This window comes from Balaenoptera acutorostrata, chromosome 2 (genome assembly GCF_949987535.1).
Source record: "Balaenoptera acutorostrata chromosome 2, mBalAcu1.1, whole genome shotgun sequence".
Lineage (NCBI taxonomy): Eukaryota > Metazoa > Chordata > Mammalia > Artiodactyla > Balaenopteridae > Balaenoptera > Balaenoptera acutorostrata.
The window spans coordinates 105,664,413-105,680,807 of record NC_080065.1 but is presented as its reverse complement, the minus strand read 5'-3'; the positions used below and the strand labels follow the sequence as shown (position 1 = coordinate 105,680,807).

The window sequence follows — 16,395 nt, the reverse complement described above, 5'->3', positions numbered from 1 at the left end:
CATGCCACTCCCTTCTGGCCTGCAAAGTTTCTGCAGAACAATCAGCTGATAGCCTTATGGGCATTCCCTTGTATATGCTCTTTGTTTTTCTTTTGCTGCCTCTAGAATTCTCTCTTTAAGTTTTGCCATTTTTATTATGATATGTCTTGGTGCGGGTCTGTTTGGATTCATCTTGTTTGGGACCCTCTGTGTTTCCTGTACCTGGCTATCTGTTTCCTTCTTCAGACTTTGGAAATTTTCAGCCATAATTTTCATTAAATATATTTTTACCCCCTTCTCCCTTTCTTCTCCTTCTGGGACCCCTATAATGGAAAGTTGGTATGCATGATGTTACCCCAAAGATCCTTTAAAATGTTCTCATCTTTTTTCTTTTTGCTGTTCTGATTGGGTGATTTCCATTTTCTATCTTCCAGATCACTTATGTGTTCTTCTGTATCACCTAGTGTGCTGTTAATTCCTTTCAGTGTGTTTTTCTTTTCAGTTGTTGTATTCTTCAGTTCTGATTGGTTCTTTTTAGAATTTTCTAGCTCCTTGTTAAAACTGTCACTGTAGTCAGCTATTCTTTTCCATAATTCAGTTAGCATTCTTATTACTAATGCTTTGAATTCTTTATCTGGTAAATTGTTTATTTCTATTTCATTAGTTGTTTTTTTCAGGAGTTTTCTCTTGCTCTTTCAGTGGAAACAGATTCCTCTGTCTTTTCATTTTGCTTATCTATTTCTTTATCTATTGAAATTTGGTGAAATAGTTACCTATGGTGGTCTTGAAGGGGTGTTCTTTTGTGGGCATGTCCCTATACAGTCTGCATGTGCCCAGTGGCATTGATGGGAGAGCTGGATTTGATGTGAGCACAACTTATGTCTTTTCTCAAGGTGTGCTGGCAGCTGTCATCTTGGTAGGGGGTGGGGCTGGAGATGGAGGGGTAGGGCCAAGCCAGATGTTAGGTAGAGCTTCCCCTCTGCTTAGTGGCTGTTACCCCACTATTTGGTGCGGGGGCAGGTCCCAAGTTGCTGGAGCAGAAGCCCTGAGGGTCGGGTCTGAGCTGGCTAAGTTTCCTTTAAGTGTGTGCTTCCCCCCGCTCCCAGCACTGGCACCCTTACTCCAGAGGGGAGCAGTGGTGGAGCAAGAGGGGCAGGTGTGGGTAATCAGTGACGGTCAGAGCATGGTTTTGTTTTGTTTGTTTGTTTGTTTTAACATCTTTATTGGAGTATAATTGCTTTACAATGGTGTGTTAGTTTCTGCTTTATAACAAAGTGAATCAGTTATACATATACATATGTTCCCATATCTCTTCCCTCTTGCATCTCCCTCCCTCCCACCCTCCCTATCCCACCTCTCTAGGTGGTCACAAAACACAGAGCTGATCTCCCTGTGCTATGCGGTTACTTCCCACTAGCTATGTATTTTACGTTTGGTAGTGTATATATGTCCATGCCACTCTCTCACTTTGTCACATCTTACCCTTCCCCCTCCCCATATCCTCAAGTCCATTCTCTAGTAGGTCTGTGTCTTTATTCCCGTCTTGCCACTAGGTTCTTCATGACCCTTTTTTTTTCCCCCCTTAGATTCCATATATATGTGTTAGCATACAGTATTTGTTTTTCTCTTTCTGACTTACTTCACTCTGTATGACAGACTCTAACTCCATCCACCTCACTACAAATAACTCCATTTCGTTTCTTTTTATGGCTGAGTAATATTCCCGGAGCATGGGTTTCGTTTGGCATGGCCACCATCAGAGATCTGGGGCCCCTGTGCAGCCACCAGTAATTGCTGCCCGCTCACTGCTCAGTTGCCATGTAGAGTTTGAACCTCCTCAGTGTCTCATGGCTGAGCCTTTTCCTCAATCATGGCAGCCCAGAGTGTGAAGCTGCGACATGAGGCACATGGTGCTGGCGTGTTCTCTCAGCTCAGGCTGGGGACCAGGGCAGTCGTAGGAAACCAGTCAGCTACCCAAGTGGTTTCAGTCTGCCCTCTCTGCCCTGCCTCAGGGGCACGTAAGTGTTCACGTGCTCCCGGAGTCCAGGCTTCCCACAGCCCTCCTGTTAATCCCACTGGCCCTCCAACCAGCCAAGGGGACTCGTGTTCCCCTTGTTGGACACCAGGGCTGGGGCGCCCAATGTGTGGCTTGAACTGCTCACTCCCCAGGGAAGGTCTCTTCCCGTGTAATCTCCTTTTTCCTCTGAGTCCCCTCTCAGGGACACAGGTCCTGACCTGATCGCTTTTCTTCCCTTTCTACCCAATTACCGGTGGGTCTTTCTTATAGTCTTGGTTGTACAGGTCTTTCTGTTAGTCTGCACTTAGTTTTCGGTGAGAATTGTTCTACATGTAGATGTATTTTTGATGTGTTTGTTGGTGGGGAGGTGAGTTCCGTGTCCTCCTGCTCCACCGTCTCAGTTTGAGTCTTCAGTTTAGTGTTACAGCCTAAGTTTTCACACAGCCCTTTTTTTAATCTGAGGCAGTGTGCAGTGTGTGGTCAGGTGAAGAAGTTTGGCTTTTATTTTAAAGACAATAGATAACCACTGAAGGACTGAAAGGAGAGAATTATATGATCAAACATGGATTTTAGAAAGCATCAACTCTGGCTCATGTTTGTAATGCTTGGATTTTAAGGGAATGAGATAGAGAGAAGGAGATTTTCTAAGAGACTGTTGTAATAATCTAGGTTAGAGACCGTGGTTGATTGAATAGGATTGTGGGCATGGGGATGGATATAAGTGGAGAAATTATAGAGATATGTAGGGAGTGGGCTTGGTGTTTGATTGGATGTGGAGTTGATCACCTGAGGAGGTCACCAGCAATTTGACAATGAATATTTATTGATTACTTCCTAACTTCTAAACTTTCTGCTAGGGTTGTGAATAAATGGAGAACGGAAGTAAATCTGGACTCTGCCCTCATGGAGCATATAACCTAGCTGGTGGGGAGGGCAGCCAATAGTCAAAAAGCCACACAAATAAATGTACACTTGCAACTATATGTGATAAACATTACAGATGAAACATACGTGATACCATTAGAACTTAAAATAGAAGGATTTAGCATAATCAGGTTGGTAATCAGGTTGACTTTGGGAAAAAATAACTTCAGACATAATAGGAGAGCATGTTTTAAAGTTGGTCAGAGTGGACATGTAGGTACCTGGTTAGAAGTCTGTTGTGGTAGTTCAAATGAAATGATGGTAGCTTAGGCTAAGGTGGTGGTGGAGAGATGGAGAGAAGTGGGAGAAGCAGAGAGAGATTTAGGAGGTGAAAGTGACAGCAATCTAGGTATCCTTAGCGTTTCTTTTACCATCTTTCATACCCAGGCGGGTACCAAGTTCTTTGATTCTCTCCCTTCAATACATTTAGAATCCTATTTCTGTCCCCCTCACTTTGACCACCATCATCTCTCACTTTCTAAGTGTTCTCTCTGCCTCCATTCTTTTTTTTTTTTTTTTAAAGAGATTGGAGTTTATTTATTTATTTATTTTTGGCTGTGTTGGGTCTTCGTTTCTGTGCAAGGGCTTTCTCTAGTTGCGGCAAGCGGGGGCCACTCTTCATTGCGGTGCACGGGCCTCTCACTATCGCGGCCTCCTGTTGCAGAGCACAGGCTCCAGACGCGCAGGCTCAGTAATTGTGGCTCACGGGCCCAGCTGCTCCGCGGCATGTGGGATCTTCCCAGACCAGGGCTCGAACCCGTGTCCCCTGCATTAGCAGGCAGATTCTCAACCACTGTGCCACCAGGGAAGCTCTCTGCCTCCATTCTTGCTCCCTTCAGGTCTGCTCATCTCACTGCAGCCAGAATATTATTTCCAAAATGCAAGTGTATTTGTCACTTCCCTGTTAAAAACCCCAGATGGCTGTTCATAGACTTCAGGATGAAGTCAGAAACTTTTCATATAATCTAGCTTCTCCCAGTCTCTGCATACTCCAGTCTTGCCACATACTTAGACACTATTTTATGAGGCAGGGGTCATGCTGAAGTTTCTGGCTTGGCAGTTGGGTGGATAGTACCATTCATTCGTATAGGGAACAAAAGAGAAAAACAGGTTGGAGAAAAAGATTATGAGTTCACTCCCAAATAATTGTTAATCCATCAAGACATTACCAGTTAAATAATGGAACAGTCCCTAAAAGAACAGAGTAGTTAGAAAGAAACACTGTCTAACTGAAGCCCATAGAGTAGAGATTTGAGAAGGAATGGGGTAGCTGGTGTTGGCTGTATGCTTAACAAGTGTTCATTGAATGATTGAAAATTGTTACTTTTTACAACCTAATGTATCAGAATTATTGATGTTTCAAATTTGGTGACTCAGGTATTCTGATTGCTTTTAATGTTTATGATTCAACATTATATTGAAAATTATTCTAAATCATGATTTTTTAGTTTTACTGAACTTACAGTGGAAGTTATGTTAATTTCTCTCATGTCTTCATATAACTTATGGTCTTTAAAACAGTCTCCTTATTTATTTATTTATTATTTATTTATTTACTTTCCATTTTTAGGAAAATTAAAATGTGAAGCAATTGTTGCTGACGTCCTGGATAAAGGATCCGGTTTAATAATGCTTATGGATGGTAACTCATTTCTAGTTCTTATAATAATATTGTTAGATTCATAGGCTTTGTATGTAACGTAATACTTTATCACAGAAGTTGATTAATAAGTTTCTATTTATCTTCCAATTGTGAGAAAGCAAGATTAGTGTTCTAAAAATTCATAAGCTTTTTTAGAAAATACGGGAGGAGGGGGTGGAGTAGATTGGGGTAGAGGTCCAGAGAGTGGGACATTTCAGGAGATTTGTAACAACATAACCAAAGCACAGAGGTGAGAAATGTAGCTGGTATAGCAAACATAGAGGAGAATTATGCTTCCTAGAGTATGTTTTTTGGCAGGAATGAATACATAGACTGCCCTCAGTTGATAATTAGGCTATGTTGTAGATACTCTTTTCTGTGTTAGCTCTTTGGAACTTCAAACGTATTTGACCCCTGAATCATTCTTATAAATGGTAGTTAGGTTCTTAACCTTGCACATTCAAACCTATTGAACTTAAAATGGGGTTTAAACACCATAACCACATTTTATTTGCAGTGGAAAAAAAGATGATAGTAGTTTAATGAATGTTGAAATACTAGTAACTAAACATAAGCCAAAGATACATTGCTTAGAATTTATTTGTTTTAAAGTTTAAGAACAATAGAAATAGATAAACATTATAAAAAATTTTGGACATAACAGTGGAAAGTTTTTGTCTGGTATTTGGAATGTAGGCTTTATCATTTTTGTTCTAAATACATAGGAGGTTATACTGAATATGTTGTTTTGGAACTTGCCTTGTTTTTACTTAATAATATATTGAGAACATTTTTAATGCTCTTAAATATTTTTCCACTACATTGTTTTTGTTAACTCATAGTTTACAAAGTAAACTATGTATTTCATCATAGACACATAGAACATGTGTCTGTTCTCTCTCTTTCCCTCTTCCTCCTTACCCCTCTTCTTTCTTTTTTAAGGTTTTGGTATTTTCTTACCACTCCAAATATTGGCTAACATTTGGCTGGAACTCTCCTGGTTTTCTTTTAGTCTTCTCACCATTCTACCAAATGTCTACCACAAAAAAGTTTTGCAGTAACCTTAGCTTTAATTTTTACTATTCTTTCTTGATCTACTCCATTTATTTAGCTATAGCTTGGTAATGGGTAATAATGTATTAGAAGTTGTAGATAAAATATAGATGAAATTAGATATCCAATTTTCTGTGTAATAAGGATAAAAGTCTTATTTTAAATGCAAATCACCATGACTTCCCTTATTTTTTGTTATAATTATATTTTTCCTTATTATACAATTCAAAATCATATTCCTAGTTTTATAGTGCTGGTGATTTAGGTGATGCTCAAACTGTCACCAGGAAAGTAGTCAGTAGAAAGAGGGACAGCTGTCTTTCATTCATTACTTGCTTACTTATTCACTAACTTGCTCAGTCACATCGTTTGTTCATTGATTTACTAATTAATTTAATACATATTTATTAGGTACCTTTTCTGTCCCAGTTACTATTCTAATTGCTGGAAATATGATGGTGAGCAAAAAAGCCATGATCCTGCCCTCCTGAAGCTTATACCTTCATTCTCACTTATTTCTTCTTTTACATTCCAGGCTCTATTGAGGACTTCAGCAGAATGTTTGAAAATTTGGGAGTGTGGTTATCTGTATTTTATTTTAATTTTTTAATTTTATTGAATTATTGAATTTTAGTGGATTTACAATGTTGTGTTAAATTCTGCTGTACAGCAAAGTGATTTAGTTATACATATATACATACTTTTTCGTATTCTTTTCCATTATGGCTTATCACAGGATATTGAATATAGTTCCCTGTGCAATACAGTAGGACCTTGTTGTTTATCCATCCTATATATAATAGTTTCCATCTGCTAATCCCAAACTCCCAATCCATCCCTCCACCACCTTCCCTTCCCTTCCCCTAGGCCACCACAAGTCTGTTCTCTATATCTCTGAGTCCGTTTCTGTTTTGTAGATATGTTCATTTGTGTCATATTTTAGATTCCACATATAAGTGATATCATATGGTATTTGTCTGTCTCTTTCTGACTTCTCTTGGTATGATAATCTCTAGGTGCATCCATGTTGCTGCAGATGGCATTATTTCAGTCTTTTTTATGGCTGAGTAATATTCCAGTGTGTGTGTGTTTGTGTATCACATCTTCTTTATCCATTCATCTGTTGATGGACTTTTAGGTTGTTTCCATGTCTTGGCTATTGTAAATAGTGTTGCTATGAACATAAGGGTGCATGCATCTTTTTGAATTATAGTTTTGTCTGGATATATGCCTAGGAGTGGGATTGCTGGATCATATGGCAATTCTATTTTTCGTTTTTTGAGGAACCTCCATACTGTTTTCCATAGTGGCTGCACCAATTTACATTCCTACCAACAGTGTAGGAGGGTTCCCTTTTCTCCACACCCTCTCCAGCATTTGTTATTTGTAGACTTTTTAATGATGGTCATTCTGACCAGTGTGAGGTGGTACCTCGTTGTAGTTTTGATTTGCATTTCTCTAATAATTAGCGATGATGAGCATCTTTTCATGTGTGTTAGTCTGCATTTTATAGTGGAATTGTTTGAAAGGTTTGAGAAGGAGAGAATTGAAATATGAAAGGCAGTTGGGGCACTTTAAGAAGAGGTGAGATGAACTGCTGTTTCATAGTCCAGAAAGGATTTGTCAAGATCCTCTTCTCTCTGCCTTCCAGAGACTGGTAGTGAATGATTAAAATGAGTGCTCTGTATCCCAAACTTGGGTGTCTTTAAATTGCAAAGCCTTTTAGTAATTGGATTTTGTTTCTGAAACTTTTAAAAGGATTGTTGATCACATATTGGGTAACTAGTTATGTCTTTTGGTAATAACCTCTTTTTTTTTTTTCATTTGCTTTTCAGTCTACTCTTACTCTGGGGAGGAACTTATATGTTATAATCAGTTCTCCATCTTTGTTGTTGGCGCTGGAGGCTTTGGTGGAAAACGGACGTCAGACAAAGCTAAGGTAGGCTATGACTTCATAAGTGAGAAACATGTGTCGTTAAGTATCCTTATCTGTATTTTGAACTTACCATATGTGTAATTTCATAGAGTAGGATTTCAGTAATCCACACTTCTTTGAACCAGAATGTGTTCCTTGGATTTGAAATGCTGTTTATATTTGTATATTTTAATATATAACATATGTTATATATAGAAAAGTCTGGCTGACGTAAGTGTAATGTAGCTGAGGTAACTATGGGAATATCTTTACTTTCTTATGCAAACTTTGCCTGCATCCAAAACTCTTTAGAAAAACCTAACACTTACAAGTGATCCTTGTATAAATGCAAATTATCATTCATTAAATGACTTGAGCATTTCTCTTGTATAAAACAATTCTAGTTACTCTTTAGTTCTCAAATTCTATCCAAAAACATATTTTTTTCCTAAAAATATTTTGTAAATTGGATTTTACATCAATTTAACCTAGCTTTTACCTCTGCCCTCAGTTCCCTGAATAGGGCTGCACTGTCTTCCTAGGAGGAGCAGCTCACTCATTTTTCCTATTACCCCCACCCCGGCTCCCCGGCCCCAGCTTGTGTTGCAGAAGCTCAATTCCAGGTAAAAGTGGCTGAGAGTTACGGGGCTGTCTTCCTCCACCCTACCCCCACTTGTAGGGTGGAGACTGTGTTCCACCATGGCAGGCTGAGAACACTAGGGCCCTGATAACTCTTGCCCAGGCTGCTCATAGCGTGGGGGTCCCCTGCTGCTAGAGGCAAGCTGAGAAGACCAGAAGCTCCGACCTCTGCCTAGGACTCTTCTTGTAAAGTGAGGATGTCACTTGGAGAGAAGTGGGCCACTATCCTTGCCCTCATGTCCGTGGCAGTGGTGCAGAGGTTTTGCCTGGGGGGCAAGGCAGGCTGTCATGATAGAGAGCTCTGAAGCCCTTCCCACGGAAACTGAGTCATTTTGGTAGCAAGTATTTGGAAGCTCAAAAGTAAGGATGGTTTCAAAAACAAGGTTACTTTAGTGATAATCAAGAGGAGGCTGGTAGCTCCATGGAAGCAGTAAACTAAACTAGTCCAACTAGAAGTTTGCCAGAGAGAACCATGGAAAGAGACAGCTAAGGAGAGTCGTCATGGGATCATAACAAACCTCAAAGACTGGCCTCAAAGACTACACCTCCTAAAAGGCCTGACTTTAATTGGATCAGACTGTGGAACAATTTATGCCCCAGGGCACTGTTGAAAATAATAGAACAGTCATCTGGCAATTTGTGAAGCCCAACAGCTGGACAGACAGTTTAACAGAGAGATCAGGGAGAGACGGTCACAGAGTGCCCTGCTAAAACCACTGTCATCCCAGGCTGACTGTGCTCGCCCAAGGCTGTACCCTCTGAGGAGCAACATCAGAGTCTGCACACTGTGGGGGAAATATACTTAACTAAAATCGTCTAGCCAAATGAATCGTCTAAACAAATGAACAAGTTAACAATAACAACAAGCCCTGGAAGGGGAAAGGGGTCTCAGTATCCAGAGTTGCTGCAATATATTATCTAAAGTATCCAGTTATCAACAAAAAAATTACAAGATCTGAAAGAAATAAAAGAGTATGACCCATAGATAGGAAAAAACAAAACAAAACAGAACAGGCAACAGAGATTGCTTTTGAGACAACTTAATAGGAAAAGACTTCAAAGCATTTATTGTAAATATAGTCAAAGAACTAAAGGAAACCATGCTTAAAGAAGTAAAGTGTGTAAAGAAGTAAAGTATGAGGACAATGTCTCATCAAATAGAGAAAAATTGGGGAATTCCCTGGTGGTCCAGTGGTTAGCATTCCGCACTTCCACTGCAGGGAGCATGGGTTCAGTCCCTGGTCGGGGAACTAAGATCCTGCAAGCTGCGTGGTGTGGCTCAAAAAAAAAAAAAAAAAAAAAGAGAAAGAAATCAATAAATAGAAATTATATAAAAAAAGAACCAAATAGAAGTAGTTCTGGAACTGAAAGTACAATAACTGAAATGAAGAATTTACTAGAGGGTCTCAACAGTAGATTTGAAGTGGCTTTTTGATTTTAATCAAAAAGCTTGAAAGTCCATTCATCTGTTGATGAATCAAAAATCTTGAAGATCAAAAATCAAAAAGCTTGAAGATCGATCAATCTATCTATGTCTGAAGAACAGAAAGAAAAAAGGTGAAGAAAAAGAATGAAGAGGCTTCAGAGAAATGTGAAATACCATTAAGTACACCAGCTTTTATATAATGGGCATACCAGAGAGGAGAGAGAAAGAAGCAGAAAAAATAATTGAAGGAACAATGGCATGGATGAAAAACGTTGATCTACACATCCAAGAAGCTCAACTGCTCCAATTAGGATATAAATGCAAAGAGGAAGATCTAGACAGACGTTTCTCCAAAGAAGACATACAGATGGCCAAAAAGCACATGAAAACATGCTCAACATCACTAATTATTAGAGAAATGCAAATCAAAACTATGAGTTATCACCTCACACTGGTTAGAATGGCCATCATCAAAAAATCTACAAACAGTAAATGCTGGAGAGGGTGTGGAGAAAAGGGAACCCTTTTGCACTGTTGGTGGGAATGCAAATTGATACAGCCACTACAGAGAACAGTATGGAGGTTCCTTAAGAAATGAAAAATAGAGTTAGCATATGATCCAGCAATCCCACTACTGGGCATACATCTGGAGAAAACCACACACCCCAATGTTCATAGCAGCACTGTTCACAATAGCCAGGACATGGAGGCAACCTAAATGTCCATCAGCAGAGGAATGGGGGCTTCCCTGGTGGTGCAGTGGTTAAGAATCCGCCTGCCAATTCAGGGGACACAGGTTCAAGTCCCAGTCCGGGAAGATCCCACATGCCGTGGAGCAACTAAGCCCGTGCGGCACAACTACTGAGTCTGTGCTGTAGCACCCACGAGCCGCAACTACTGAGCCCGCGTGCTACAACTACTGAAGCCTGTGCGCCTAGAGCCTGTGCTCCGCAACAAGAAAAGACACCGCAAGGAGAAGCCTGCGCACTGCAATGAAGAGAGCCCCCGCTCACTGCAACTAGAGAAAGCCCACACACAGCAACAAAGATCCAACACAGCCAAAAAAAAAAAATAAATTTATTAAAAAAAAAAAGATTTATGCACTTAAAAAAAAAAAAGGAATGGATAAAGAAGAGTGGTACATATATACAATGGACTATTACTCAGCCATAAAGAAGAATGAAATAATGCCATTTGCAGGAACATGGATGGACCTAGAGACTGCCATACTGAGTGAAGTAAGTCAGATAAAGACAAATATCATATGATATCACTTATATGCAGAATCTGAAAAAAAAACATACAAATGAACTTCTTTACAAAACAGAAATAGAGTCACAGATGTAGAAAACAAACTTATAGTTACCAGGGGGGAAATGGTGGGGGAGTGATAATTTAGGAGATTGGGATTGACATATACATACTACTGTATATAAAATAGATAACTAATAAGGAGTTAACTGTATAGCACAGGGAACTCTACTCAATATTCTGTAAGGACCTATATGGGAAAAGAATCTAAAAAAGAGTGGAGATATAGATATAGATATATATATGTATAACTGTTTCACTTTGCTGTACACCTGAAATTAACACAACATTGTAAATCAACTATACTCCAATAAAAATTAAAAAGAAAATAAATGCAAAGAGATCCACACCCTTAGTAAAGTGCATTTAAAGATTAAATCAATATAGATGTGAATTGTTGGTCTAATTCTTACAGTTATTGTCATCTTTTGCATTGGGAAAAGAGTCTTTACCTTTTTCTCCTTTGTGGCCTAGAGAATGGATCTGGTTATATAATTCCTTTCGTTAAACAAGGTCATTTCAGGGAAATCATAATGTAGATGAAGCTAGCAGTTATGAAATTTTAAATGTCATTATGTGCTGAAAATAAAATATTAAAATAAACTTTTTATCCAGCTTGCAGATTTTGTTACAGTCAGCCCTCCATATCTGTGGGTTCTGTATCCACAGGTTTGGCATCTGCAGATTGAACCAACCGTGGATCAAAAATATTCAGAAAAAAAAAATTCCAGAAAGTTCCCAAACTATTTACACAGCATTTCCATTGTATTAGGTATTATAAGTGTATGGGAGGATGTGCATAGATTATATGCAAATACTACACCGTTTTATATAAGGGATTTGAGCATCTGCAGATCTTGGTATCCATGAAGGGGTCCTGGAACCAGTCACCCTTGGAAACTGAGGGATGACTGTATATTGAAACATGGTTGTTTATCAAATATCAGTCTGGGTAAAGAGAATAACAATTATTTTGTTATAATTTAACGTGTAATGTTTTTTGATCTCAGGTAGCTGTAGCCATACCTAATAGACCTCCTGATGCTGTACGTACAGATACCACCTCACTTAATCAGGTAAGAATGTATTTTCGAAAAGTGATAAAGCCACCTGACTCCTGACACTTTTTGATTGATAACTCTGATACCCTGTAATTTTGTGAGTCCAAAAGTAGTGGCTGTGTTCTTCTATGTAATAAAAATAATGGCATATTTCTGTAGTTGAAATTCGTTCTTTCTGAATTTTTACTTAGCAGTTTTTTTCTCCACTAGGTATCAAAAGAAAATGTAAAATGGCTTTTCATTAGTCAATTGAAAAAGCATCATGCTTTGTTGGCAATGGATTGCTTGCCTTAAGGAGACTGCCTAGCTTAGTAGTGAAGAATTTCATTAAAGCCTTAGAGAGCAGGATAAAATAAAAGGCAAATTTCAGTTATCCTTTCTTCTATTGGAAAAGAAAACTGAGCTACATTGCTTCGAGAGAGATTATTTTATGCTAACTTTAGTGGACAGGTACAATAAAGCATCTGAGAAAGGAGTAGATGATTTAATCTCATTTGTTTGGCATAAATAATATGTTTTCTGATGGAGGAGTTAAAATGCCCTGTCAGTTAACAAATTCTGTAAGCATGCAAAGATTTATCTAAGAAGCAAAAGGTGACCATAAAGATGAGAAAAGCAACTTTGTTTTTGAGAGACCTGACGATTCTTCCCTAAGATGGCCAGAATCCTAACCATGCAAATATAGAGCAGAATATGTAAAGCTCTGAAGTTATGCTGTGAATAAGCAGGTGATGACAGCACATTATTTGTAAAATTCACTTATTTTTTGATACTAATTTTGATATACTTGATATGAGAACTTCTGCAGGATTTATGTGTGCTGGCAAATAGGAATATAATTTCATGAGCCAGAAAGAATTAAGTTTGGAACATATTAATTGTATTTTTTTATACACTATATAATTGGGTGATAGAACAATACTTTCTACCTCAGATTAGTTTTTGCCTTTAATTGTTCTTCCCATCCCTATTTCTTATCAGTTTCTTAAGAGAGCACTCATATTTATGTTTAATTAAAGCTTCATAGTGAAATTCATTTTATTAGCACACTGAAGAACAGAAGACTTCATGGTTTCATGGTTCAGAAAACCCAGAAATGCTCCATTATTATTCTTGTGTTACTGAAATAATAAAATGTATCTGCTGTAGATAAGAAAAGCTGAATAGTTTCCATGGCTTGAATTTCTTTATACAGGAAGCAGAAAGATTTTCTTGTTTTCTTTTTTCAGATGAATAGAACTTTTTGTTAGCTTTTAGCAGACTTGAGTATTTTGCTGTGTGACAAAGGACAGTTTATAAGTTAACAAATCTTTTTTGTATAAATAATGGGCACCCATCATTTGACAGAGGTTCCTGACCATTTGTATCATATGGTCACTCGAGAATATGATAAAAACTACCGACTGTTTCTTCAAAAACATTTTGCATAAAACTTTGCATAAATTTCAGGGGATTTGTGGGCTGTTTTAAATTGGATCTGTGCTATAGGAGATACAAATCAAGTAGAAGAAGTGTGATCTATTGACAAGGAACTGAAAGGACACTTAGATATAAGGCGTAGATGTCTTCATTTCTAGGGCACCTATTCTAAGCAACGAATGATTAAATACAAGGCTTTGAATTATAGAGTAAGTGCTGTAGACATTCTGAGATGGGCTACTCATTAGAGAATGACATACAGAAGAGTTTGGTAGGAAAGATGGGACTTCTGAACTAAAATGGTGTATAGATCTTCTGTCTTGCCAGGGGTATAAGGCTTGCAGTATGGCCTGGAAGGGGATAAGAACTTAGTAATGATAGCAGAAAAGAGCATGATGTATGTACAAGGAGTAAGAATTAGAGCATTCACACCGGAGAGTGGTGGGAGATGATTGTGGACGAACAGACCTTTAAGGAGAAGTGGAAATGGAACAGATTATGTTGTTATAGCCTAAACTTTGTGCCAGGTATTTAAATTAAATAAGTAACTTTTCAATCAGTAGGGAAACTGGCAACCATAGCTCTACCAATATCACTTCTGGAATATTTTGTTTTTCATGCCTTTAGGAAAATTTCTTCATCTTCAAACTGGTATATATTACAAGTATACTTCATGGTTTTTCATAATTAATAAAGAGAAAATTATTCCCCGATAATCTAGAAAGACCAAAGAATAAATAGGTAACAGGTGTCAGGCTTTGTATTTGAGGAGAATGAAAACAAGTATCTTTAGTTTCCCTAGATACATATCTCCTACTACTTATTCTAACAGTTAGGACCTTAGCTACCATCATTGTTAAATAAAGTTAATCTTTGGAATATTGGTTATACTATCCATTAAAGTATAATTCTTTATTATATTACCATGTGTATTGTAAGTACTTTTAAAATTTTGTTTTGAAACAGTGATTTATTATTTTGCATGACTCTGGGTCGCCTGGGTGGTCCTTGTGCTACAAACGGTGTTGGCTGTCACTCATGTGGCTGTTCTCAGACGGCGGCTGGGTGGGGCAGGAAAGTCCCGGATGGCTCTTTCACAAGTGCAGGGTCTTAGTGCTCCCTGTTGGCTGGCGTGCCTCTAATCTCCACCTGGCTTCTTCTCCGGGTGGTGTCTCATCTTCCAGGGCCTTTCTCTGTGGCCCTCAAGGGGATTTCTATTTCAATTTCTGGAGCTGTTTCCTGTGTAGCTTCCTCCCTTTCAGTACGTCTGCATTCCAGCTGCCCATTCTCCCAGAACTCTGATCTTTATCTCTTTAACTCTTTGAGACTGTTTTGCTATGTTTCGGTTTCCCTTTTTGCACTGCAGTCTAGAAAGTGCTGTCAGGCAGAGCGCTGTGGCCATTGTAGAGTCCATCTTGTTTGTTTCTTTTCTATCAAGAATCATAATCCTGTCCTGCCTACTGTCCAATGTCTAAGAACAGTATCTCCCTCGCCCACTTAAAAAAATTTTTTTTTTCCTAATTGTTTACAGTGGAAGAGTAAGTTCATTCCACTTATTCCATCTAGGCTGAAAGTGGAAGTCCTATACCTTTTTATATGCCCATAGTGCCCAATTTTCTCATTTATTACTATTTGTTTTCTCAGTTTTTATTGCTGTGCTTTGTTTCCTACTTGTTTCTAACAATTAAAGAGCCTATTTTATTTTCTTGTTTCTCTTTCCCTTACAGTTCCCATTTTGGGGAATGCATTAATTTTACTTTTTCAGAACAATTTAACATTTATATATTATTCTTCCCTCTTCCCCACCTTTGTTTTAGTCTTAGATTTGCAATCGAATATATATCAATCCTTTTGCCAAAGGTTCTCCCATATCTCCTGGTTGGATAAAGCTCCTCCTGTGGTAGGTTCCCCAAGAAGGCCTCGTGTATAGTATTCCTTTGGTTCCTATGTATTTATTTATTTATTAAATAAATTTATTTATTTATTTTTGGCTGCACTGGGTTGTCGTCGCTGCGCGCGGGCTTTCTCTAGTTGCAGCAATCGGGGGCTACTCTTCATTGTGGTGCGCGGGCTTCTCGTTGTGGTGGTTTCTCTTTGTTTCGGAGCACGGGCTCTAGGCGTGCGGGCTTCAGTAGTTGTGGCACGTGGGCTCAGTAGTTGTGGCTCATGGGCTCTAGAGCACAGGCTCAGTAGTTGTGGCACATGGGCTTAGTTGCTCTGCGGCATGTGGGATCTTCCTGGACCAGGGCTTGAACCCATGTCCCCTTGCACTGGCAGGCGGATTCTTAACCACTACGCCACCAGGGAAGTCCGGTTCCTATGTATTTAAAACTATTTTTCTATACCCTGGATACTCAAAGGACAGCTTGGCTGGATATGAAATCTTGAGTTTCTTAAAATGGTGTTCCATTGTTGCCTGGCTTTCTATATTGCTGTTTAGAAGTCTGATGCCAGTCATTATCTTCCTTTAAGTTACTTGATCTTTATCCTCAAGGGCTTTAGGATTTTTTTTTCCTTCATCTTTAAAAATCTAATAGTTTTACTAGGATAAGTCTCAGTGTTGCTCATTCCAGGTCCGTTTTCCCATGTACCTGGTGGGCCTTTTTAATATGTGTGTTCAGATCTTCTATTTTCAAAAAGTTTTCTAGGGTTATAATTTTAAATATTAGTTCTTATTCATTGTTTTATTTTTATTTCTTCAGGTACTCTTTATGTACATTGGATCTTTTTCTATCTTTCTTCCAACCATTTTCTGTCCTTTTGTAGTTCTTTATTAATCTCATTTCCATTCTCTTGGTTTTTTTCTTCTTTTTCTTCTATGCCCCTTATTAAAATTTTGTTTGAATATGTTCTCCTTTGGGAACATTATAATTTAGTCTTCAATTTCTGGTATGACTTTGATTTTTCTTTTCTTTCTTTCCCAAGTTTAATCATCTCTTACTTCATTTCTTCATGTTTGTTGTCCATTTATATTTTTGGTTTTTGAATTTCAGATTCCAGATGTTTATT

At 38.4% G+C, this 16,395-nt stretch overlaps 1 protein-coding gene across 1 annotated transcript in view; it reads left to right on the top strand.

Annotated features, from left to right (window-relative positions):
* LOC130707171 (peroxisomal multifunctional enzyme type 2-like) overlaps positions 1-16,395 on the top strand; it is a 49,661-nt gene that overhangs the window by 26,887 nt on the left and 6,379 nt on the right. Inside the window, exons 13-15 of the mRNA XM_057540384.1 lie at positions 4,491-4,562; positions 7,451-7,554; positions 11,917-11,982. Of these exons, the coding sequence (XP_057396367.1) occupies positions 4,491-4,562; positions 7,451-7,554; positions 11,917-11,982 (242 nt within the window). The remainder of the gene's footprint in view (positions 1-4,490; positions 4,563-7,450; positions 7,555-11,916; positions 11,983-16,395) is intronic.